Source organism: Anarhichas minor, unplaced genomic scaffold, assembly GCF_050575085.1.
Source record: "Anarhichas minor isolate MPS153535 unplaced genomic scaffold, ASM5057508v1 ptg000010l, whole genome shotgun sequence".
In the NCBI taxonomy this organism is placed as follows: Eukaryota; Metazoa; Chordata; class Actinopteri; order Perciformes; family Anarhichadidae; genus Anarhichas; species Anarhichas minor.
Genome location: NW_027466456.1, coordinates 2871489 through 2895325, shown reverse-complemented (window position 1 = coordinate 2895325; position 23837 = coordinate 2871489). Strand labels below are relative to the sequence as shown.

The window sequence follows — 23837 nt, the reverse complement described above, 5'->3', positions numbered from 1 at the left end:
AAAAACGGACTGTCATAGCTCGCCGCTGTTTCTGCATCATTTGCATCGTTATTCTTCTTCTCATCAGACTTGTTTTTTCCAGATGTGGACTTCCACATCAGCTTCTTCACGGTTCAGCGTCTAATGCACAGGTGCAGCCGCTGGTGTCGAGTTGAGACAAATGTCTCTGGGCTGCAGTCTGTTGGGATGGTTGAATGGAGAGATGTTACAGTGAGAGGATTGAGGGATGAAAGAGACGAAGTCAGAGCAGAAATCGATGACAAACATTTCTTCTCCTTTGGGATGTAAATACTCTTGAGTGCTTTTTTTCTCTTTTCCTGTTTTTTAAAAATCCATTTAGACTCTGGGTGTGTTTTGTTGCTTAGCCTCTCTGGACCGTGTTCATACAGCCTCAGCGGATCTAAAACACATCTCCCTCCTTTCGGTTTCTCCTTTCTGCTCACACACTCCGGTCCACAAACACTCTCTGCGGGAGAGCCAGAAGCGAGGTGATACTTCATATCACTTCTTCAGCTCTGCTCCTCGCACAACACTTCAGTTTGCAGCTGCCTGTGTGTTCATGACGACGGTGAACGCACATACAACAACACAACTGCGTCCGAGTCCGTCTGACGGCTGTGTGAATGTGGTCCACAAGTATTTATCCATATTTATTGATGTGTGCTCTTATGAATTCCAGTCCTGTCATTGTATTATATTCTTTACATGACAAATGATCATTAAAGGAAACCCTTGTTTGGATCCGTTACCTGTCTTTGTTGGAGTCATTATTTGTGTTCATTCAGTTCATTCAAAGTGTTACATTTTGTATGTGATTAAACCTTCCTTAAAATTACACTGATGACATACGGTTGTTGTTCTTTTTTTGGTAGAAAAATGAGACAATGGTGTTGGAATTCTGGATGCCATGATGACTTTTACAGCTACAAAGTGCTTCAACAAAGCACATTAGGGACAGCAATTAAGATATAGATTAAAAGGTAAGAGGAGATGATACGATATCACCCAGGAGATATAAAAAAACAACAAGAAGGAAAGAAAATGCACATTCTAAAGCCGTATGACCTTACCAGAAGTACATATGTTACATAATGGTTACATGTCAGCACTCATAAGACGTTCCACCCTAAAACAGGTGATGAGCACTGAAGCAATAGTTCGACGCAGAGTTTCAGTCAAGACCAGAGTGTAAGTCATGACCAAGACCAGACCAGTGCTCGTCCCACACTGCATGACACGCTAACAATAGAAGGTGCAGGCTGTTCCAGCATATCTTAACATGAACCATGAATCAGATGAAACAGACATCTGATCAAAGGCTTTTTTTTTTGTTTCAATTCATAACGTTAACCACGTCTTTAAGACCCTGACCGTAATTCGGGAGAAAACGCATTTCCATCCAAATGTATTTGAAAGGGCAGTTTAGCTGAACAGTAACATCATTTCTTTGGACTCGGGTTGCTCCGCTGCACCTGTAACCACGCCCAACAGTGACATCACCGTGTACTGACACATCCTGGAGTACACTTCTGCATCGCTGCAGCAAAATGAGATGTTAAAGCACACGTCAAGATTTTTAGGGAGCGTTAAATCCCCTGTAAGCTCCGCATCAAATCTTCAAAGTGTCTTTATGACTTTAAATATTCAAATAAGCCACAATGAAAGTTGTAAAAAACAAACTTAGTTACGACCGAACAATTTTGACATAAATATTGACTTGCGATTAATTTGACTGATATTGCATTTGTGAGATCAGAGGGATAGATTGTTGACTGAACCAAACAGCACCTTCATTAAATATATTTAAACCTCCGAGTACTCTGAACACTTTTCTCTCTTTATTTGCATAGATATGAGATTTTCTCAGTGAACTCTGGACTTGTACCCTTGAACAATCCTCTTCAAAGCTACAGCTACTTGTACAGAGACTGAGTCTTTATGAAAGTACAACGTGTTCTGCTTTCACTCTTGAAAGACGAGCCTTGAAAAGTTTTCAAACCTATTCCACACACTGATCCGACTTTCAAACCTGGGGCGACTAGATGGCCAACTATTTGAAATATGTAGAAAAAGTGTTCTCCTTGCCGTTGAAGAGTGTCCTCTCTTCTTCCTTTCATCGTGCTCCTCCGCTCATGAGATATTCAGTTTTGCTCTAAGCTGCTGATTCTGTAGCCGGAGAACAATCTGCGCCTCGCTGACCTTCACGTGTTGAGGAGATGCATTTGCAAATCTCTTTGGATTAGCTAAAACATTTCTCCACAGCCGAGATATCAATAACATGAATAAGATTTTGCTCATATCTTCTTTTACTTTTTTAAAAATATATTTAAAAATCTGCTGCACAGAGTTTAAGCAACAGAGTAGGTCGCCGAGGGCAAATCCCTCAGTGAGAGAGTGTAGGAGGCATAGAGGGAGAGGAAGGAGGAGACAGAGTGAGTGCGATGGATCAAAGGGGAGAGGGCGAAACGGGAGGGAGAAAGAAAGAGAGAGATTCTGTTTTGGCAGCAAACTGTTGGTGAATACGCCCACTGTTGTACTGCTTCACCTCAGAGACCTTCACTTCACCTGAACTTCCTCTGATGAGCTGAATATGAGAGTCCTCTCTTATCAATGGATGGTTTCATTGCCTCACAGCACTGTCTCCTGTAAAAAACACAACCTCCTTTCTCTCTCTTTCTCCCTGCCCCCCTCTCTCTCTCTCTCTCTCTCTCTCTCTCTCTCTCTCTCTCTCTCTCCCCCGTTCCTCTCATCTCCTTTGATATGTGACTCACTCATTTCGTTATTATTCTGAAACACCGGAAGAAGCCACACTGCCGGGTTTCTGCATTCCGTAGACGATCAATCACACTGAATATAGCATCTCTTTTACATCCTCTTTTCTGGCTGGCTGAGTGATGTTTTTTCGATCAGCTCGGTGAGTTCCGAGGACAGCGCTCATTAGTTTATTTTCAAATTCACAGCTGAAAATGACCTTCAGCTCTCCTCTGTTGCTGTGCAGAAGTTACAGATTTGTTGAAGCCACTTGCAGCAACCCTCCAAACAATCAGTGACATTAGGCGTTTTTGGATCAAACAGTTCTGGGGACTCCCTGAGAGGAACTGCCCTCTACATACTGAAGGGCTTTTTGTCTGTTTGCATTCACACCACTGACAGGAAGCCCTCCAGTGAGTTTGCTACAAGCTTTTTTTAGTAATATAAGAATCTTTGAAGAATTCTTTGGCTCAGTGGGCATGATTTCTGCTACCGGATCCACATTTGTGCTACCGAGTTAGCCTTTCTGCTACCGGGTTAGCCTTTGTGCTACTAAGTTAGCCTTTGTGCTACTTGATTAGCTCGCTGAGCAGCAGCTCTTACTTGTCCATTGGCTCAGTGGGAGCGTGCTCTTAAACAAGTTCACTTCTAGACTTTAGTGTTGATCCATTTATCCGTGTTTTCTTCCTTTTTTTCGTTAGAAACTGTAGTTTTTGTTTTGTGTTGTCTGTTGTTTACATTGCTGAAGAGTTTTGAAAAATTGGCTCGACCAATCACCATACACCTAAGTCACTCGCTGTTCAAAAAGAGCAAAAAAAAAGTCTGTCAAATCAGCGTTCTGAGAACTATAACCGTTGCTAGTTCTTGAGATGCGGACACAATAAAAAGGAGGGTTTGTAGAACTAAGACCAGGTTCCTCTAGTCCGAAAACCCCTATTATGTCCAGAGCCCTGAAATGTTTGGCACCGAGGACCAGCATGCACACGTGCCCCCTGAGTGGAGTTTCTATGAAGCTTATATAAGCATACCAATGCATCTTTCTTGCAAAACGTTCTCATGATAACCAATGAAATGGATTAAAACGTACTATTTATACTCCAGATTTGTCCTGATTCTTGTTATTTTGAGATAAGCAGATAAATTAGAAGCATGAAAAGACTGCTCATCATAACCTTGTTCTCGGGTCGATATCATGGCTCATCTAGCAGGCATGGCCAATCAATGGGGATCTCTGGTGTTATCCTGCATTATCTCCTAATGACGCTGCCAAAGTTCAAACAGATTATGAAAAAGCAACAAGGGGTTTAGCATCATCTTCCGCCTGACAGTCTCTTACTTAACCCCGAAGCCGCTCTGCCTCTCTTCTCCTTCCAGTCTTTATCTCGCACATAAACATAAGACGCTGCAGGCAAAGGTACTTTTTCTCTGTCTCCACACACGCACACCAAGCGGTTCATGCAAATTAAGAAGAAAAAAAAGATTGATGTGCATCTTAACCCTGTTTATCTTCCTCATCTTTATTGCATCCAGGTTGCTGAATAGCTTCACCCATGAATCTGCATTCACGTCCGTCCTAATGACGGCTGCAGATGGCGCCGCCTCGGCTCACTAACAGCTTCTTTTACAATCGTCTGTGTGTGTGTATGTATGTATGTATGTGTGTGTGTGTGTGTGTGTGTTTGTATGCATGAGTCAAACCTGAGGAGCAAAGCCAGCACAAACATCAGCGTGAGCCAGGTCTTTCATACACTGTCGCCCTCACATTCTGCCCTGCCAGCTGTGTGTACACTGTGCAGTGTTTTGTTAAATGCCCCCGACTGACGATCGGGAAATCTGGCTTTAATAAGCTGCTGTTAGTACAAGTAACTAAGTAGATTTACCCAAGTACTGTACAACTTTGAGGTACTTATACTCTTCTTACCAAAGAGGCAACCTCCAGTTCTGAAAAGTGAAGCCAAGGTGGAAGGGCCTTAAACTCTCTCTAGTGTCCACCAGGGGGCGACTCCTCTGGTTGTATAGAAGTCTATGAGAAAATGACTCTACGTCTCTCTTGATTTATTACCTCAGTAAACATTGTAAACATGAGTTTATGGTCTCAATCTCTAGTTTCAAGTCTTCTTCAATACAGCATGATGTTCATTTAGTAAATTATGATTCATTTAGAGTCAAACAGACCATAAAGCAGGGGATGCTTTAGGGCGGGGCTACCTTGTGATTGACAGGTTACCTTGGTGTTGTCCGGTCTGGGAGTTGTCCGTGTTTTTGTCTTACAACTTTTAACCCTTTCACGGTGTGTTTTCAGTTCATGAAAGTAAATCGTAACATTTTGGTCGGCCTATGTCCTCTTCAGCATTTGGTTGAATTAACTCCACCCTCTCGAGTCACTTCTGGTTGCAGGAACCAAGGTGGCAACGGCCTAAATGCCGAACTCGAGGCATTGAAACCGTAGTCCTCATATCAGCTTATCTTAACAGAAATGTAACATTGATTTATTTGTCGCGTAACTTACTTGAGTAATGCCACTTCCGCAGTTATTTTAATCCTAAACACCAGGTTTTCCTAAAACTAATCAAGTCGTTTTGTTGCACTGTTTGCATGTAACGAGCAGAAACGGACACTGGACATTTCAAAGTTGCTTGAATAAAATTTTGAAATTAGGACATTTTTGCAAATTTGCACTGTAGTGTTGATACTTTAAGGATCTAAGACACAGCAGAAAGGCTGCTTTAATTCGCTCTCTGCATTTTTCAGCATTCTCCGGCGTATTCTCTCCAGACCGATCCAGACTACCAAGTACTCTCTGGACATTAAGGTTATCTCTAAAGCAAACGGCAGTGTGGTAGTCCTAATGAGCTTATGAAATATTAAATCAGAGAGATGTGTGATATAGCCGCTAAACGGGCAGCGTTACCGTTTCCACACAACAACACAGAAATATCTGAACAGTTTTTAAGGTCAGCAGCTTCCTCGGGGAAGTCACTCGAAGTTCCTTAAAAGATGAAAGTGCACACGAGCCATTAAGTGAATTGTGTTGAGATAAGTTGAGATAAGGTTCAGCCGGTTGTGTACTTCTGGAGTCACTCAATCCCTTCTCTGCACCCTGCTGGACCACAATAGCTCACCGACCAGTCAATTTCCACATGCCGGTGCAAGAACAGATACCCTTGAGTCTCCCTGCATTCCTCAGCTCTCCACATCCCGGCTATTCTTTTTTTAAATTCTGCCTTTTCCCCAGTTTTCCTCTTATCTTTCCGCCTTCATTTTATTCCCTCACACTCCTTTCTCCCACCACTACCTATCTCTCTTCCACACATCTTATTCTCTGTGTTGCTTTTCCCCGCCTGCCTTTCACTGTCCTTCCCTGTGACTTTGTGTGTTTTTTTTTTTGTTTTTTTTTGCTGAGGCGGTTTCCTTTCCTTCATCTCTTCCAAACACACACACACACACACACACACACACACACACACACACACACACAGAAAGGTTTGAACTCTTTTATTTACCTCCCACTATTCTCTTTCGACCAAATCAGGGATTTTTGAGAGAGCCCGGCGAGTAAACCAGTGTGACAGCTCGCTACCAAAGAGGAGAGCTAATGGAAAGATGGAGGCTGTGTTAAAAAACCGAAGCGCACTTTTTCTTTAGAGGCCATTTATAGATGACGGGGCGGACTCTCCCATTCATCAGCCACAGTGCACTCCATTAGATGGTTAACACTTTCAATTAACTCAACACTGCGGCCTGCACTCTGGGGGGAACCTCTCACAATTACCCATCTCCACGAACCAACCGCTCTCACTGCATAATATAGCAGCAGCAGCAGCAGCAGCAGCAGCAGCAGCATGCTGCGGCTGAATTACACACAGAATGCACGAGGCATTACGGGAGATCATTTAAGGGAGATGGGGTAATTTCAGAAGCTATTTCCCATGGGCTAATGCTGTATGGATATGGTCTGTTTGTGTGTTCCATCATAACACTGTCGAGGTCTGATGCAAAGTAAAACTTAATTCCTGCTGGGGGATAATCGCAGAGTGTCGGATTGCCTCCATGTTTGGCTGCAATGAGCACAGTCAACTAGTGAATCATGTGCTCAGACATTAGTGGAGAGCAATGGAGGAAGTTGCACATCTTAATGATGATTATTTATTGAAACTTTGAATGTGCTATGAATCAATAAATTATTTGCAATGTGTTCATAATGTGTTTTTACATATCATTCTTTATACGATGTAATATTACTCGTGGTGCTAGTGAGGTTACTTGCATACTGAAATGTGCCTGTGGCTGAATGTCTGTTGGAAAAACAAGACAACAACTTGGAATTCAGATTTCAGAATAAGAGCCTTACGAAGAAAGGATTCCTTAAAACATTTCCTGGAACAAACCATCTGAACTCATGTCTTTGTGTGTGATTTAAGCGTGGTTAATTGTGTATTTCATTTTGCCGTACTACACTTCTGTTCTTTATCAGCTTGTATTTTGATTTGCAATGAAATGCACCAGAAGAAAATGTCACAGTGTGGCTAAGAAGTAGACCACAAGATGGTGCTGATATGGAGGACAGGTGGAGACACAGGTGAAACAGATGATTGTCTGATTGCTGAACGATACAATTAACCTATTAGGTGCTTTGTGCACGGTTTGTATAGATGCATATAAAGTGGTTTCTAACCCGTCACTCCTGTTTGATACAGACCTGGGCTGAAGCACTTTGATTAATGTGAAGTCAGACAGAGATAAGTTTTGTGTGTCGTCATCTTCTCCAGTTACTTTTGTTCAGTTCAAAAAACCAACCGCAGCGGCACAAATCTGTTTGGGTTGAGGAAACCAATGTTTGCTCTTTATTCCTTCAGTTTGTCATTATTGACTCGAGGCTGATGAAGTTTAGGACAACACACTTTGATTTCTACAAGTCAAGTCAGACGCTGTTGACCTTCTTTTGCTCAGTAAACCCAACATGAGACAACCTACACCTTTGGCATGTTGCGTAGTTGGACTTGGGAAATCTAGAACGGGTGCCCTGCAAAGAAAAATACATTTTATTAATAACCAATTTTCACAACATTGGCTCAGCACACTCACAGGTGTTTTCACCGAGTGTCTGATTAAACCTCTTGTAAGGTTAGCGGTTACATGGAGCCACCAAAGTCTGTGGCTGAGTGTGTGAAGATTTAACGACAAAAAAGAAGTGTTATCACACAATGCTGCCGTCTCGGCCTTCCTTTAAACAAATAAATGTAATCACAATGGGAATATGCATACTAATATAAAGGTTAAATAAAAGTAGAAAGCAATGTGTCGCATTTTAGATGTGAAAATTAACGTGTGTGACACTGAGTGATGACGCAAAATTGTACATAATTTAATAATTTAATTGTACATAATCTCAACTGCTCACCTCTTATACACGACGCCCCCGAATTTGGGGGCTTTGTGCTCAAGTGGCGTAGCAAAAATCATCGAAAAAATGTACATATCGATAGCGAATATTGTGCATGTATACATATGTTATATACCAGATTAAACAGCAACAGCTGGGTAACACTATCATGTAAGTCACTTTTTACACACTCCAAACACAATTATACCAACTAATATAAGCAACTAGAAGATTTACCACAATATCACGTATTTTTCGCCACAAATCGGCGACCTATGCACTCCGTTTGCATCTCCCATCACAAAGCTGGCAGCTATCATGGCGGATGGATACATGAAAAAGCACGAGGATTCGACCGCCAGTCGAATCACATCTTCTAAATTCCTCTCCGTCAAACCATTCAAAAGTTACATACATAAAGCCAACGAACAACAAGCCGCTCCACAGCAAAAAAAATGTAAACGCAGCGTACCTTTTGTTGATTTTCGTGACAAAAAACGCAGGACATCCATTGTAATCCGTGTCTGCGGTATAGTCCGTGCCCTGCACTCTCTGTCTGTAAGAATATGGAGGTCCTGGGAGCTTCTATGACGAAATGGTCAGCATTTGCCTGCTGGGCCAATGATTTTACGCGTGGGGGTTGTGCCGCACAGATCGAGATTTTTAGTGGCTAAAAGTCTGTCAATCTACTAAATAACCCACCTACTGCTTTTGTGAGTCTCTTCCGCATTGAACAAGGTGTCACATGATGAAATCCGCCAATCACAGGCCTTACAAAGGCTTACAGAGACACAGACAGAGAGGAGAAAATTCCATGGAGGAGAGATATGAGAGCGCAAAATGGCTCAAAATGATGCCAAACTGCTGCTTTATTATGATGTATTGAACACTCTTAGTGATAAAACAAGTGAATATATAGTTAATATATAGTTATATAGTATATCAAATTAGAATAGAGCAGCGCAACAGCTGGTTCCAAAAATGAGAATTTGGCTTGACTGTCCGTACTCAGACCTCTATTATGCTGGCCTGCTTCACTCAATCGAAGTCAAATCTGTTTGTGGAGACTGTAAACATGTGCTATGACTGTGGCGTATTTTTAGGCTGGTATCTGCATTATTTCAAATAAATATCTTCAATACAAGTGCTTTTTTTTCAGGCGAACCTGAAACTTTTCAATTTGAGCTGTGTTCCATCTTCATTCACTATTAACCAGTAACATATACACAATATTTACACAGCTGAACAAGTGTATCACGAGTTTTACCTGTATTATACCATCAAAATGATTAAAATAGACCTTGTAGTTAGAGATCTACACTCTCTTTAGTATGGGTATGCAATTTTCGAGCAGAAGCCTAAAAATAGGGCTAGTGTTTTTAAAAGGTTTTAACTACTAAATGTTTTTATGATATTGAAAGCCGTGCACAACCAAACGGGTGTTTTCACTTCCTGTCTGACTGCGTGTGACTAATCACATTAACGATGGCTGCATTCAGGGTGCTGGTTTTCCTGCACGCTCAAACAGAGAGCAGTCGTCATTAATGCTACTAGTTCCACCTGTAATTCTCCTGCTCTGACAAGTTAAAACATCTGCTGTGAAAGAGCTCAAAGAACGACAAAGGTGTAATTTGACCCTCCCAGATAGGTGAAATAAAAAACACACACACCAGGAGAATCAGGGTGATGCCAGTCAGTCAGTCTGTGCAGAGGTCTAATCAGGCTTAAGTGTTAACACCTGTGCGGTGCACCAGCAGCATGTGTGTGTGTGTGAAGCCTTTAAATTCCTTCCTATCAATATATTTGACGGCTATGAATCCTGCTTCATTCTTTTTCTCGTGTCACTTCTCTGTGACGCCTCTCTGCGTTTGCCTCGGGCCTGTTCGGAGGCCCTGACCCCTGACCTCTGTCACGAGTTTGATAAATTAGAAGCCAGAGAAAGCCAGCGCCGTCCCATCTCTGTGTGTTTAATGTGTGGCGGCCCTCTGTTGTTGTAGGGTCACCTAATTCCATTTCATGCTCAGAAGAAAAGGCGACGAGGAGGCCCGTTGAAATGAAAGCAGACTAGTTTAAAGGGTGCGTCTTTGCACACCGCCCTCCTACCTGTCTGTCTCTTCTCTCCCCGTCTTTACGTCGAGCGTTTCTCTTATCATTGAATAAAGGGAGCGTGAGGGAGCTTTAATCAAGGCCAGTGCCTCTCTAATGTTCTGCCTCAGGAGGATTTTCTACTGTCTGGCCTGTTGAGCTCACCATCTGTGGGATGTGTGGGTTTCTTTTGAGCACTCCGTGGATCCGACATGCAGCTATACTGTTCCTCTTGTGAACAAAAGCCTGCTGCATACAAATCTGGTCATCAGAAGCGTGCTAGCAGTCCAAACGTGAAGGAGAGGCGGTTATTTGTGATGACCTCGCTCTTACGTAAGACGGAGTTCGCATGCAAAGTGATTTTTAAATGAGTTACCATCACAATCCTGAGCGCATCAAAAAACATCTAAATTACTTCAAATGCGGAATACATAAACCTCCATGAATTATGAACGAAGCGGGACTTTGCTTATTAATTTAGTGTCTGTGACTCTAAACTCCCACAGCAGCACAGACCGACGGGGGCGAGTGAGAGTGCACGTGTAATCATTAAAAACATCGAGGTCGTCTCAGAGAATCTTTTTATCTGTCGACAAATTTTAAAGAAGAAAGAAAAAGAGCCGTTAATACATGTACTGACTCACGTCTGTGACTGTGGTTGTTGTTATTTTTAGTTTTAGAGGTTAAGTTCATCACTCACAGCTAATATCTCGTGATGTTCGACTCACGATGAACCCGACTTTCATCACATGCTGCCAGTTGCTATGACGATGACATGGTTTTTGTTCTGCCGGGTTGGCGCCGCTCCAACATGTTCCCACTCAGAGCTCCAGAGTTCAGCGCTCAGCGGTCTCCTCTCAGTGGCGCACGTTCTCCAGCATGAACTGTGGTTTCTTCCTCACACAGTTGATTTATAGCTACTGAATCTTTCAGGTAACACAAAGTTTAAAAGTGTCGTGAGACTCGTTAGGTATCTTAAAGTGGCAATCGTGATGATTTTCATTTCGATAAATCTCTGTTAGTCTCTATATGAAGACTTGTCTGTTTGCTGCTGCCTTTAATTGAACCAGATTCAAGGATATTAATCAATTTCCTGCATTTCTGCATTTTACTACTACTGTATTTTATTTCTTATTTTTAGCTTTTTAGTGTTTAAATGACTGTTTTTAATGTTTCAATCAATGTTCCTGTTTTTAAATCTCCTTTTCTTTTGTCTTATGTTTTAAAACTTTTAATGGTTTTACACGTTGAATTGCCTTGTTGTTGAAATGTGCTTTACAAATAAGCCTTGCCTTGCCTATCGCCAAATGAGGTAACACAATGGTGTCTGATGAAAGTATTGAAATATTCATATTTTACCAACTGGGAGTCTGTGACGACCATCGATTCTCTCCGTGACGTCACCCATAGGTTTCCCCCCGTAGAGTCGAAGCGCCAAAGACTCTGTCAAGACTTCATCATCCGCTAATAATAAACAATTATCTTTCTTCATCTTACCTGTCTCTCCTGATTGAAATAATTCTGTCAGTAATGGAACAAGAAGGCGCCGCCACAGTGAGCTGATAGATGAAGAGCTGCGGGCGACAGCGAGGGAACCAGCTACTTTCATCTGCGCTGTTTGCAGACTCGCGTCCTGTGCAGCATAAAGTCGCGAGAGTGATGGGAAAACAACATAAAAATGATTGCTTTATCAAAACATAAATAGTTTGGTTTGTGTTCTTAAGTGAGCTGCTTTGTATATATTTTTGATTATTGTTTTAGCGCTATGCGCCTGGAATCTCTCAAAAACCATTGCCATGAAAGCACCAACATCAGGCCGGAAATGAATTCATTTGTTCATTATTTTTGTGACCAAATATCTTCAAAACTGGTGACATTCCCAGTTAGCAAAAGTTAGCATGCTAACAGGCTAAACTGCGGGGGCATAAACAATGGTAAACATGACATCTGCTGAACGTCCGAACGTTAGCGTTGTCATTTTGGGCATGTTAGCACGCTGATGTTAGCATGTAGCTCAAAGCACCACTTACAGTGTTTCTCAAATAAGGCCACTAGGGGGCACGTGAGATTTAGAAATATTTATATCCCACAATAATCATTCTATAACAAGTGACATAACCACATATTATATTCAATAGTCCTATTTTCAATGCAGTCGTTAACCGCCGTCAACTGTCAACTTGAGAACCAGAGAGCCAGTAGCGTGGCATCTTGTTTCAACGCGTATCCTCTCCATGCACTTTTTAGAGACACTGAAAGAGGCCAGACGGGGCGGCTGTGGTTCAGGTAGAGCCGGGTTGTCCATTTAAACTCGGGGGTCAGCGAGTCGATTCCCGGATCTGTCCTGCAGCAGCGAGACACTGAGCCCTCGATCGCTCGCCGTGGTCAGGCCTGCGCATTGCATGGTTCCTCGCTGCCATTAGTGTGTGTGTGAAAAGTTCTCTGGATAAAAGCACCGTATGAATGAAGTCCATTTCTATTTAACTCATCAGACCATTATGGAAGTGCATCTGCTGTATTTCTCTGCTCATTTCATCAAGTTTCTTTTTATTTCTCCACCATCAGTAGATCTTTTCATTCAGGGAAAAAAAAACTGCACCCAAACACAACCATTTTTAAGACTTTTATTTAGCTTTCAAGAACATTCATCCATTCTGTAGTGGCAGACATACTCTGTGATAAAGGATGCTGCGTGTACCATTTATAGTGCATCTTGTTGCCCAGGTAGCTTAGAAGAAGTGCAGTATGTGAGGTAAATAGCAATTATTGTAGCTTTGCATCTCTGCTTATTCAGCCTCAGCATCTACTCTCAAGCAACACATGCTTTAGTCTAAGCTAAGAGGCTATCGTAGAATAAAGCTCTGTGTGTTCAAAGTGCAAGTATTTTAGAGCTAGTGCAATATTAACTACTTGTTCAGCTCTGATGGTGAGATTTGCCAGGTCTTAGTTAATGAGGAAAATGACTCGCATTGTGCCAGAGGATTGCTAACCAAGCTCGGCACTCGGAAACAGGCAATTACATTACTTTTTATTTTTGTTGAGCAGATGATCCTGTCTCACCCGGAGATAGCGCTGGGTTTCTGGCTCAGACTGGAGCTCAAGAGCCACAGCGTGGCGGCCAACATATGATCCACACACACACACACACACACACACACACACACACACACACACACACACAAACAAGGATATTCATGGCAGACTCTCTGATCTGATGTGAGCCTGGCTGATGATACAGCTGCTGTTTAACCTCCTGGTTTTCCCAGCGACAGATGCGCTAACACACTCACTCCTTAAGATGATTGACTGGCTGGAGGTAATAAAGATGCCACCCTTCATTTTTACCACAGCCTCGCTTCCTGTCTCTAACAAATCTGCAAATGAGCGCATCATGTCTGCGAGCGTTTAACTTTGAAAGCGATGAATGGAGTCGGCTGCTGTGGCGACAGTTGTTGCTGTCAAATCCTAAATCTCACCCCCAGTCTCTCCACTTTAAATCACCGTGGTGGCATTGATGGGGATGCTGTTGCCGCTCTTCATCCTTGTCAAACTCTCTGCGGGGCTTTTTGTCGTTTCAGTGCCGCCTGCTGTTTCGTCCTTGTTCTTGCGGAAACAGAAGACGCCATAGAGGCGGAATTTTTTATCAGGGAAGCCCAGGTGTCGGACGCCTGGCTGGGATCCCCCACAGCGAGAGCGGGGGTTGACTATGGGGTACCGGATGCTGCCGTCCTCCAACCAGCCGGCCTCACAGCGGTCCAGGAGCTGGAACTTCCACGCGGCGTACAGCTGACCCACTTTGGCCACCGCTGAGCCGTCTCGAACGCAGGCCTTCAGCGCCTCCGCATAGTTCACCTTCTTGAAGCGTTTGAGGAAGTACACTTTGCCTGAGGGGATATAGAGGGAGAGGGTGGAGGATGTTTGTGGTAACAACAACTGAAAAGGTGCAGGAAAACAGGGCGAGTGCATTGTTCACGAGGGCAAAAGGAAAGAAGGAGAGAGGAGTGAACGAGAGAGTGAAGCCCCCAGAGACACGCCGAGGCCTGAGGGAAGATATTCACAGGTTTCCCGGCTTCTCTGTCCGACTGTGTTCAGAATATCAAAACCGTTCCAACAACCGTCTGGGCAGCTTCTGAAAATCGAAAGCCAATACGCTCTAACTCAAAATTACTCTTAAAACGCTTCCATTTTTGCTTTCATCTCACCTCCGGGGAGACTTTTTTCGCCTGGCAGTATGAAGGAAATTGGTGTTCTGATTGGATGACTTGCTTCAACTGAACTGAATCACGAGTTAAGCTTTGTCAAAGGAAGAAGCAAAGGATGAAGAAGCTACCCAAGAAAATAGAGGTTGGCTGTTTCTCCAAACAGCAACAACCGCTATCATGAAAATCACGTCCGCAACCTCAGCTTTGCACTTGGCTCAGCTATTGTTATGCTTGCTTATGTGACTGCTGGCTATTAGAGAGGCAGAATATTGTCTCATATTTCCCCGGGGGACGCTCAGTAAATACCTTCCAGCTGGACTGAGCAACAGTATCGGTCACGACCACTGCTGAAACCTCCTGCCCACAACAGACTGTCCACAATAATTAACACACAGGGGAAGCCATGAGCAATCGTTTAAGGTTTCTGTCATACTCGCCAAGGAAAAGCACTGGCACCGCTTCTTTGCTCCAGTTTAGACTGTCCCAAAATTGTTTATGATTCCCTGAAGAGCCTCGTCTTTTATCTAGTTAATAAAAAAGAAATCCTTTCACTTTTTATAATGCATGAGAAGGTTTCGATTCTCTTTCAAGCTTCAAAGAGGCTCTGGCAGAATCCATTTCATGTATTTCCCAAACTGAATTTCTTAACCAACGGTATACTGTATGTTTCACTAGCGGGTCAATGTTTAAAAGGAGTTGTTAGAGAGGTTTTGGGAAATATTTGCTTTCTTGCCAAGAGTTAAGACCTTCACACACCGGGAGCGTGACGAACAAACTACATGAAAATGCTTCCATGTTGTTGTTTCATAAACATATATTGTATAGAAGCCTATGAGAAAAATGACTCTACTTCTCACTTGATTTATTACCTCAGTAAACATTGTAAACATGAGTTTATGGTCTCAATCTCTCCTTTAATAAATTATGGTCCATTTAGAGTCAAAGAGACCATAAAGCAGGGTATGATTTAGGGCGGGGCTCATTTGTGATTGACAGGTTGCCTTATATGGCGTGTATGTCAATCCTCGTAGAGTATTGCAAATACGGGCAATTCCGTTCACTGGTGGGAAAAGATCAAGATGGCGACGGCCAAACTGGCGACCTAGAGGCTTCAGAACAGCAGTCCACAAACCAAAGGACCACGCCTACTTCTTATTTACAAAAATCATCCAATTCCATACAATATGATTGGTTGATGCCTTTACTCGCGGTGCAAAAGCTAAAGAAAGTGTTACCAATCTTGTATTACTCCTTTGTCCCCTCATACATGTTCGACTACAGAGTCAGTGATGTAAAAACAAATCCAGCCGCCGACTTCCCCGAGTTTGTCTGAGCTTCTGAACCTGGAGGTGTGTGACGGAGACACTAGCAGACTCTCTGTGGGGATGGGATGTGAATCAAAGAGCTGGGAGATGAAAGCCGACGCCTGGCACCCAGAGGACACTATGGCCCGGGCAGGGCCGAATCAACAAGGCCTGATCTAAATCCAATGGCCTGAGGCCAGAGAGATCAGAGACGTGGGCCTATAATTTCCCCACGGTCCAACACTCGTGATGTATCCTGTTTCGATACAGTACCACAACAATCCAGCTCCGCCACTGTCTTGTTCTCATTAGCCACTGATGCTGCGTACTCATTTGGATGTTTGTATTTAGTCGTACGATCATGTAGATGGACTACAAAGTGTTTCTGATCTTCAGATACGGACGTGCCTGTGCACGCGACTATGGCCGCCAACCCGCGTGCCGGCTCTCTCTGTTTCTCACCGTTGAGCTTGGAAGTGAAGCAGAAGGCATCATAGCGCTCCTCCTCCTTGTGCCGGTAGCCATAGTTCCGAACGCCAGCGGGGTTGTCCTTGCGGCCGCACTCGTCTCTGGGATGAGAGATAGGGTACTGGACCGAGCCGTCCTCCAGCCATCCAGCATTACACCAGTCTAGTCCCTCCAGCCAGGCCTGTGGAGGGAGATAATGTACGTCAGTGGGTCATACTGAAGGATTAAATACATTATTAAGAGGTTTATCGCCTCTGACATTACTCCATTACTCTGGACTTTAATGCATATGTTTTTTTTTTTTTAATAATGGGCCTGCAGTTAAATGTCTGGACTGTGATATGCATATTCTTATATCAGACTTACTGCTGCTCTAAAGCAGTTTATGACTGAGGGTTATAATCAGTAAGTGCATTATTAAAACAAAAAAAATGGGCTATAAATTAATGTGCGATGGAAGGCATGATCAAAAGCAAATATATGTAATAAATCCTTGGCGGTGATCTGATCCTTCCACCACCGTCTCTCATGACATGACGGACATTTGTACCACAGCCGGCAACCTCTGGTTCTGAAAATTGAAGCCAATGTTTGAGTGCTTTAAACTTGCATTCTCTCTATTGGCCATCAGGGGGCGACTCCTCTGGTTGTATAGAAATCTATGAGAAAATGACTCTACTTCTCTCTTGATTTATTCCCTCAGTAAACATTGTAAACATGAGTTTATGGTCTCACTCTGTAGTTTTAAGTCTTCTTCAATACAGCATGATGTTCATTTAGTAAATTATGGTCCATTTAGAGTCAAACAGACCATAAAGCAGGGGATGCTTTAGGGCGGGGCTACCTTGTGATTGACAGGTCGCTACGACGGAGTTGTCCGGTCCGGGAGTTGTCCGTGTTGTCTTCTTAGAACTTTAACCCTTTCATGAAAGTTAATTAACATTTTCGTTGGCTTTTCCGATACCATTTTTTCCTTCCCGGTACCGATTCCAAAACCTGAACTTGCGTTTTATACCGAGTACCAACGCATTGCTTAAACACATCCTAATATAAATCAAATGCAACCTCCGCACATTAGCTGTTTGCTATGTTATTTAGCTAAGCAGGACTGTGTTGCCCACCAGCTGCTAGCAGCTAGCTTAGCTTGGATCAGAGGCATTTCCAGCACTGGTATCAGTATTGGAACAATTCTACAAAAAAATTATTCAGCGCTCGGTTGTAGCTACACCCACTCGTGTTACATCTGGTTGCAAAAAACAAAGACGGCATCGGCAAAAATGCCAAATTCGAGGCTTCAAAACGGCAATCCACATGCCAATGGGTGACGTCGTGGTGACTACGTCAACTTCTTATATACAGACTATGGCGTATACTCACCTTGTGCAGTTGAGAGTGAGAGGCCAGAATGGCATCCTGCTGTTTGCAGGCATCCTCCCCCTGGTGGTAGTTGAGCTTATAGCGCCCCTCACGAGGGTAGTAGGGGAACACCACTCCTAACGGTGACAGAAACATACTTTTAAGTGTATGAATTTCACTTTAATCTCATAGGAACTGGTCTATCTCACTGGCCAACACTTTATACAAGAGCCAGTAGAGCTTTAGAAAGGTCAGCCTTTTAACAAAATCTCTTCCAGTTGCCTCTTTAATTCCTGACCTTCTAGGTCGAGGTTGACAAATCCCGTATCGTCTTCCATGTCATTAGTGACTTCACACTCAAAGCGTCCGTAGTCCTCCAGCGTGACATTCTGGATGATTACCGAGGCGTCACCTGGTCCCGCCTGCTCCAAAAACACACGGCCTTTATAAGCTCCAAACACACGCTGCTGCCTGGAGAGAGATTAGAAATGCAAAATATTTATTTTTATCATAGAAATGGAATATTTTATTTCTATGATTTTCGCCGTTTGAGCAAAATAATTGACATGAGAAACTTTATTAAAGTGGACTTTGTGAATGTGATGTATTTGAAAATGAATTACTACGTTGTGACTGTATGCTAAGCATCTATAGTATGAGGCAGACACATGTAATTAAAACCTACAGATACAAACGGATTGACTGACAAATGACGGTTTTACCTTCCAAGTGCCACAAAGACGTCCTCGAACTGCAGCGCATCGGTCACTTTGGTCCATTTAATCCGAATGCGGTCAGGGTCGGTGTTCTCCGGCTCGTGGTGGAATCTGCAGGGCAGAGTGATGGAGCCGCCGCGATGTGTCACCACTTTACCCGGAGCTGTCTGCACAATCACCGCTCCGGTGTCATCCTCTGTGGGGAAGAAAAAAAACAATACTGTATTTAGGGAATGATAACTATTTAACATTTACTGTAATTTTGCTGGTCTGCTTGCTCATACTTTATTTTTATTATTTACACCAGGAGATTATGTTTACACCAGGAGATTATGTATTTGTGTGTGTGTGTGTATGTGTGTGCATCTCTGTGTCTGTCTGTCTGTCCACGGCAAATCTCACATACTACTGGACCCATCAGCCTGATCTTTTTTGTGCTCATTTATGCCTGTACGCTCAATGGCCTCTTGTGGTAAACAGTCAACATGAAGCGTTACACAGCCTCGACGTTGTGGGCGGAATTTGGCACTCCTCTTATTCTTTTTATTGTTATTATCATATATATTTTTGGGGTTGTAATTTATTACTATTAAAATAGTTATTATTGCCATGTGCTTTATCCAAATGTTTCTTTAATATTCAACTATCTAGCAACTTTTATGTGTAAAGTTTATGTTTATAAATCACGTTTTATTGTGGGACACACACACACACGCACACACAGTGTTGCCGACTTGGAGACTTTCTCGCTGGACTTCGCAGCTTTTCAGATCGTTTTAACAACTTGCTACTTAGCATAAACACAGTCAGCGTCTCTCTTCTCTCCCCGCGCGCATGCAGGCAAGAGTGAGCTGCTCTGGTGACAGGCGTCGGTGTCACCGGCTCAGTTTGTCGAGGCTTAACAAACATGCTGTCAGGATCCCTGTCAGACCAGACACCTCCCATTGCCACACAGCTGCAGCCACTCCAGCCAATTCCCTCCTGCAGCCTGACACACCAGACTCAGGTCCCACTAACGATGTCCCCTGACAATATATAAACTCTGGTCCTGCAGTCTGGGGTTGTCAGGTCGTACCGTCTTTAACCGTCTTTCACCCGCTTCAACCCTGTTGCAGCTACTCCCTCGAGCGCCTGCCTCCGGTGTCCGTCGGTCCGGGAATCCCCCGTGCCCTCTGTGTTAACGGACTACTCACCGCCGCTCTGCCCTCCGTTGTGTTAGCGGACTACACACGCCGTCACGCTGCCAGCTCTCCAGTGTCGAGCCACGGGACTCACACCGTCGATCTGCCTACTCTCTGGTATCGAGCCACGGGACATCACGCCGTCAAGCTACCAGCCCTCCGGTGTCGAGCCACGGGACATCACACCGTCGAGCTACCAGCCCTCCGGTGTCGAGCCACGGGACTCACACCGTCGATCTGCCTACTCTCTGGTGTCGGACCTCGGGCTCCACACCTTCACACACCTACACAATAAAACCTGTTTTGCTGTACTCTGTCTCCTGTGGTCTTGCGTTTGGGTCCTATCCGTGAACTCCCGTGACACATGCTGAGTGTTGCCCTGAAAATGATTTTGTAAGATATTGATATTTTGTCACAATAAATGTAAGCTGAAGTGAAGCTCGCTACTTTTATGTTTGTATGTGAGATTTGTCCAAAACACAAGTTACAGAAGAGGAGAAATGGCAGAGCGTGTATATTCATTACACCGCAATTCATAATTAATCTGGGAAGTAAGCTACAGTTTTTGGTGTACACATTTAAACGTTTCAATCATTACAGACATGAAGGCTACTTTGCATGTAAATAAGGTGCCGGAGTGCATTAAAAAAAGCATCAAAATAAAGCTTGTTTGTCAAGAAAATCCATGGATTAGCAAAACTGTTGCTTGAGACTTGCGAGTGAAAAGCGAGTCTGACACGTTTGCGGTCTAGACAGGTGGCAATTGTGGTTTGTAATTCATTCAATCAAACTTTACAGCAGTGGTTGTTGCAGTCACATCTGGCAGAGATCTGCATTCTAGTTTGCGAATGGGTTTTGAATGGCTTTTATAACTTTTATGCTCGACATCGAGCAGCGCTACTATCTTGGCCAGAAATGTGTGAAAGTGGTGGATACGAGCCAATATGAGTAATTCTCCATTGCCATAAAATAATGTGCAGTCAAGTCCTTGTAGTGCTGTTTGCAATCACCCTTGACACAGCCAACACTTGTAACTTTTGTTCAAATCGTAAAATAAAATGCTTGATTCTCTTAGTGGTGGATACCACACGCAGTGAGGTGCCCCGCGAAATAGAATAAATCGCGTGCTGTGTATTTGTGCTGTCCAGCATATCAATAGAAGAAAAAAAGGATGTTGGTCGCTTCTCTGCACCAGATCTATCATCAGATTACCCCACTCAAAATTTTAACCTCAACCTCTCTCTCGAGAGTAATTCACCAAAATGACCCAAGACTAATGGTAACCATAGGCCTCTTCTCCTGATGGGCAATAACAAGACCGATTTGCATTTATTGCAGACATTCGCTCAGATGCTGTTTGTGTGTGCCAGTGCAGCCAGAAACTACACACACACACACACACACACACAACAAGTGTGGTGTAAACATTTAATGAGTGGCTGCAAGAGGTTTTCTGCTATGTTGTGACCAGATAAAGGCACCAACAATTATCCATGCCAGCCAGCAATTAGTCATGTCACTGCGGCTCTCTGCAAAGTTGTTTATCACCAGCGGCCATGAAAGCAGAGTGCTGTTGAATCAAAACTTTTAGAATCATTATTTCTGCGACCGACTGATGTTCAGACAAACAACCCCATGTTATGAGCGACTCCAGTGCTTGTGTTGAAACGCGTTGGGATCTGAAGATGGGAGAGTGAGCCCCTCTACATGCGTTACACTGTCATGGTAAGATAGCAGCTCAGAAGCATCAGCCAGTCGTTTATTAGTGATCTGATCAAACCGCTCTATGCTACATGTCCAGCACCAGACACACAGCAGACAAACAAAGGGACTAGCTTGACGAGAAAGTCCAACTTCTAAAGACCCGGATATTTTTTCATCAGAAGGAGAGTGAATATAAGACTTACATTCATCAGGTGGTCACAACTCTTATCGGATGATCATTTTGCATGTGCTGAATGTGTGAATAGGTAGCTGCTTGCTAACATATTAGCCATAATGATGTTATGAGACAAAAAGGTGTCAGGGCTGTCCTAGTTTCAGAAACATAGTCTCTGTAACTCCAAAGGTAACCTCTGCAGTATTCATATTTCACAGCGATGCAGATCAGAACAGAATCCAGAGCTCCTGACTTTGCTGCTGTGAGCTGCGAGAAACTGGAAAGAAATAATGCTTTTCCTTACCGAGCACGTGCACCACCTTCCTCCTTCCCTTGTCCATGTCAGCAGGCAGGGAAGCCACTGAGACGGCAGAGGTCAGGATGAAAACCACAAAGGACATTTTCCCAAAGGCCAGAGGCCTCAGCTGGTTTAAGAACTGCAGGAAGGGACACAACAGAGGAACTGTGGTTATCAAAGGTTAAATGAAAACGAAGAAATCAGACAGTGGCGTTCCAGGGGCACAATCGAGACCAAGGTGAAGAGTACCAAGGACAGTAGCTTGACATCTTCAGTGTCAGAAACAAGGGGCTTAACTTAATGACAGTGGCACCAGCGATGTGAAGACTTGGGTAAAATCTACAGCTGTCCCCTGCCTCTCATTCATGCTGAAACCCCAGCAGAGAACTCCTAGTTTAGCTGGTCAGTGATCAAAACAAAAAGTAGCAGATATTTGATTTGTTCAGCTTTCTCAAAACAATATAAAGACGAATAAGTTTAGCCGACTGCTTCTGGTTTGAGTTACGCTTTCATGTCGCAGTCTGCTACACACAGCAGTTTTAAACGGCCTGCCGGTGAATCTCACAGTCACTGTATAAGAGACTACAGCACATTCTGAAACTCTCATCAGAGTGTGTGAACTACCTCCCCTGGCCGTGACCAATGAGGGATCACCTTGCTGAAAAGCTAGAAGCCACTGCTGCTTACTCTGGTCAAGCACTCATTACTGCTACAAGCTCTCTCCGGGTTATGGATGAGGGTGCAGTGGTTGCTCGGAGCACAACGGTTTGCAGACGTGTGTGTTTTGACCCATGACGGATCGCAAACCCTTGTGCAAAATACAAACTTTCAAACACATGCTCAGACACATATAGATTGGGCTACATTGTATCATCATAACAACAAATTACAGGAGCCAATATGTACAGTATGCTGCAGCTGTGAGCATCGCTGGAGCTTTGCACTGTCAGTGTCACCTGAGAATAATCCACCGCAGCACATAACGTCTGAACAGGCCCCAGTGAAGCAGAGTAACTAAAGCAGCCACTTTACATGCACGTTGCACACTATACAAACATCCCTGCTGCATCTTTTTTTTTTTTTTCCTCAAGGTTAGTCCAATTAACACCCCTGCAGTTCCCACGCAGCACCGAGAACCGCAGAGCAGAGCCGTACTAATGGAGCACAGAAGTGAACTTACCATGGCTACCGCAACAGGATTAATGCCGGGATGGAGCAGATGTGCCGCTGTGCGTCGTTCTGTGCTCAATGTTGTTCTGCAGCAGCGCTCACCTCTCTCCCTCCCTGTCTCTCTCTGTCTGTTCCCCATCCCATCGCTGATCTCCAGCACTGCAGGGGAACCACCGGTGTTTGTGGGTCCCGCAGTCCTCCGATGACGCAGCAGACTTTTGCCTGTGCAGGCAGTGTGGATAGCAGCAGTGATGTCGCACTGATTTACTGTTTGTGGATGTCTTTATTGGAGCCCATCAGAGTGTCACTTATTGGTTTGAGTGTCACACAGTTTGTAGCAGTTAATGCAGGAAAACCTCATTAACTTTCAGGCGGAAACGTTTCTTGCTATTAAAGATCAATTGAAATAATGGAAGTGTTCGTGTTGAGAATATGGCTGCAGATTAAGATTAGTTTATGTCAAATAGATGAATCAAATTCATCCTAACAGCTTAATGGCTGAGGAAGAGTGATAAAGAATAGACTTCAGCACAAATGTTCTCATTGTATTACTTTATAATAATGGTAATTTATATAAATAAACAAAATCGGAAGTGGAATGCTAGTAGCCTATATTACTCTTGTAACTGTATATAAAGGCACAATTGAAATATTACATGCTTAACTCAACTTGCTTCTACTAAAATTCAGAAGGAAATATTATACATTTTTATCACAGCTTCCATTGTTCTGAATTATGACTTGGTAATAATATAATATATAGATTGCAATGTAAGTCTTTAAATATTCTAGTATTGTTACTCTTATTAAAGCTACTACAAGGAACTTTCATCTTGTGTTGATTTTGGCGGCCTCTGTGGACAATAGTGGTAGTGTTTCCAAACACCAGAGTCCCTTTAGAAAACCTCTCATTTTACAGCAGCAGGGTCCGACAGTCTGCCCCGCTCAGTCCGGGTTCTGGTTCTCCCGGGCCTCCCTTCCCTCCAGTGACCCTGCAAACACGGCCTGGGTCTCCAGCAGCGTGGTGTCGGATCCCAGCGGGGA

The 23837-nt window shown here is 43.6% G+C and overlaps 1 protein-coding gene across 1 annotated transcript; it reads right to left on the bottom strand.

The window, feature by feature from the left end:
* Positions 1-12741: 12741 nt before the first annotated feature.
* hapln4 (hyaluronan and proteoglycan link protein 4) lies at positions 12742-23148 on the bottom strand. Its single transcript, XM_076088552.1, has 7 exons — positions 22804-23148; positions 21630-21762; positions 18272-18461; positions 17848-18020; positions 17571-17686; positions 16188-16374; positions 12742-14103 (listed from the first exon to the last, which is right to left on the bottom strand). Exons 1-7 carry the CDS (start codon positions 22930-22932, stop codon positions 13712-13714), a joined length of 1320 nt encoding a protein of 439 aa, XP_075944667.1. The 5' UTR covers positions 22933-23148; the 3' UTR covers positions 12742-13711.
* Between the last annotated feature and the right edge of the window lie 689 nt (positions 23149-23837).

Excerpts from the sequence above, each read along its gene's own strand:
- hapln4 (XM_076088552.1), bottom strand. The coding sequence starts at position 22,932 with ATGGGGAACAGACAGAGAGAGACAGGGAGGGAGAGAGGTGAGCGCTGC. Across the intron at positions 18,462-21,629 it reads GAAGGTGGTGCACGTGCTCG|AGGATGACACCGGAGCGGTG; the intron begins GTAAGGAAAAGC and ends TCTTCCCCACAG. Across the intron at positions 17,687-17,847 it reads TGTCAACCTCGACCTAGAAG|GAGTGGTGTTCCCCTACTAC; the intron begins GTCAGGAATTAA and ends TGTCACCGTTAG.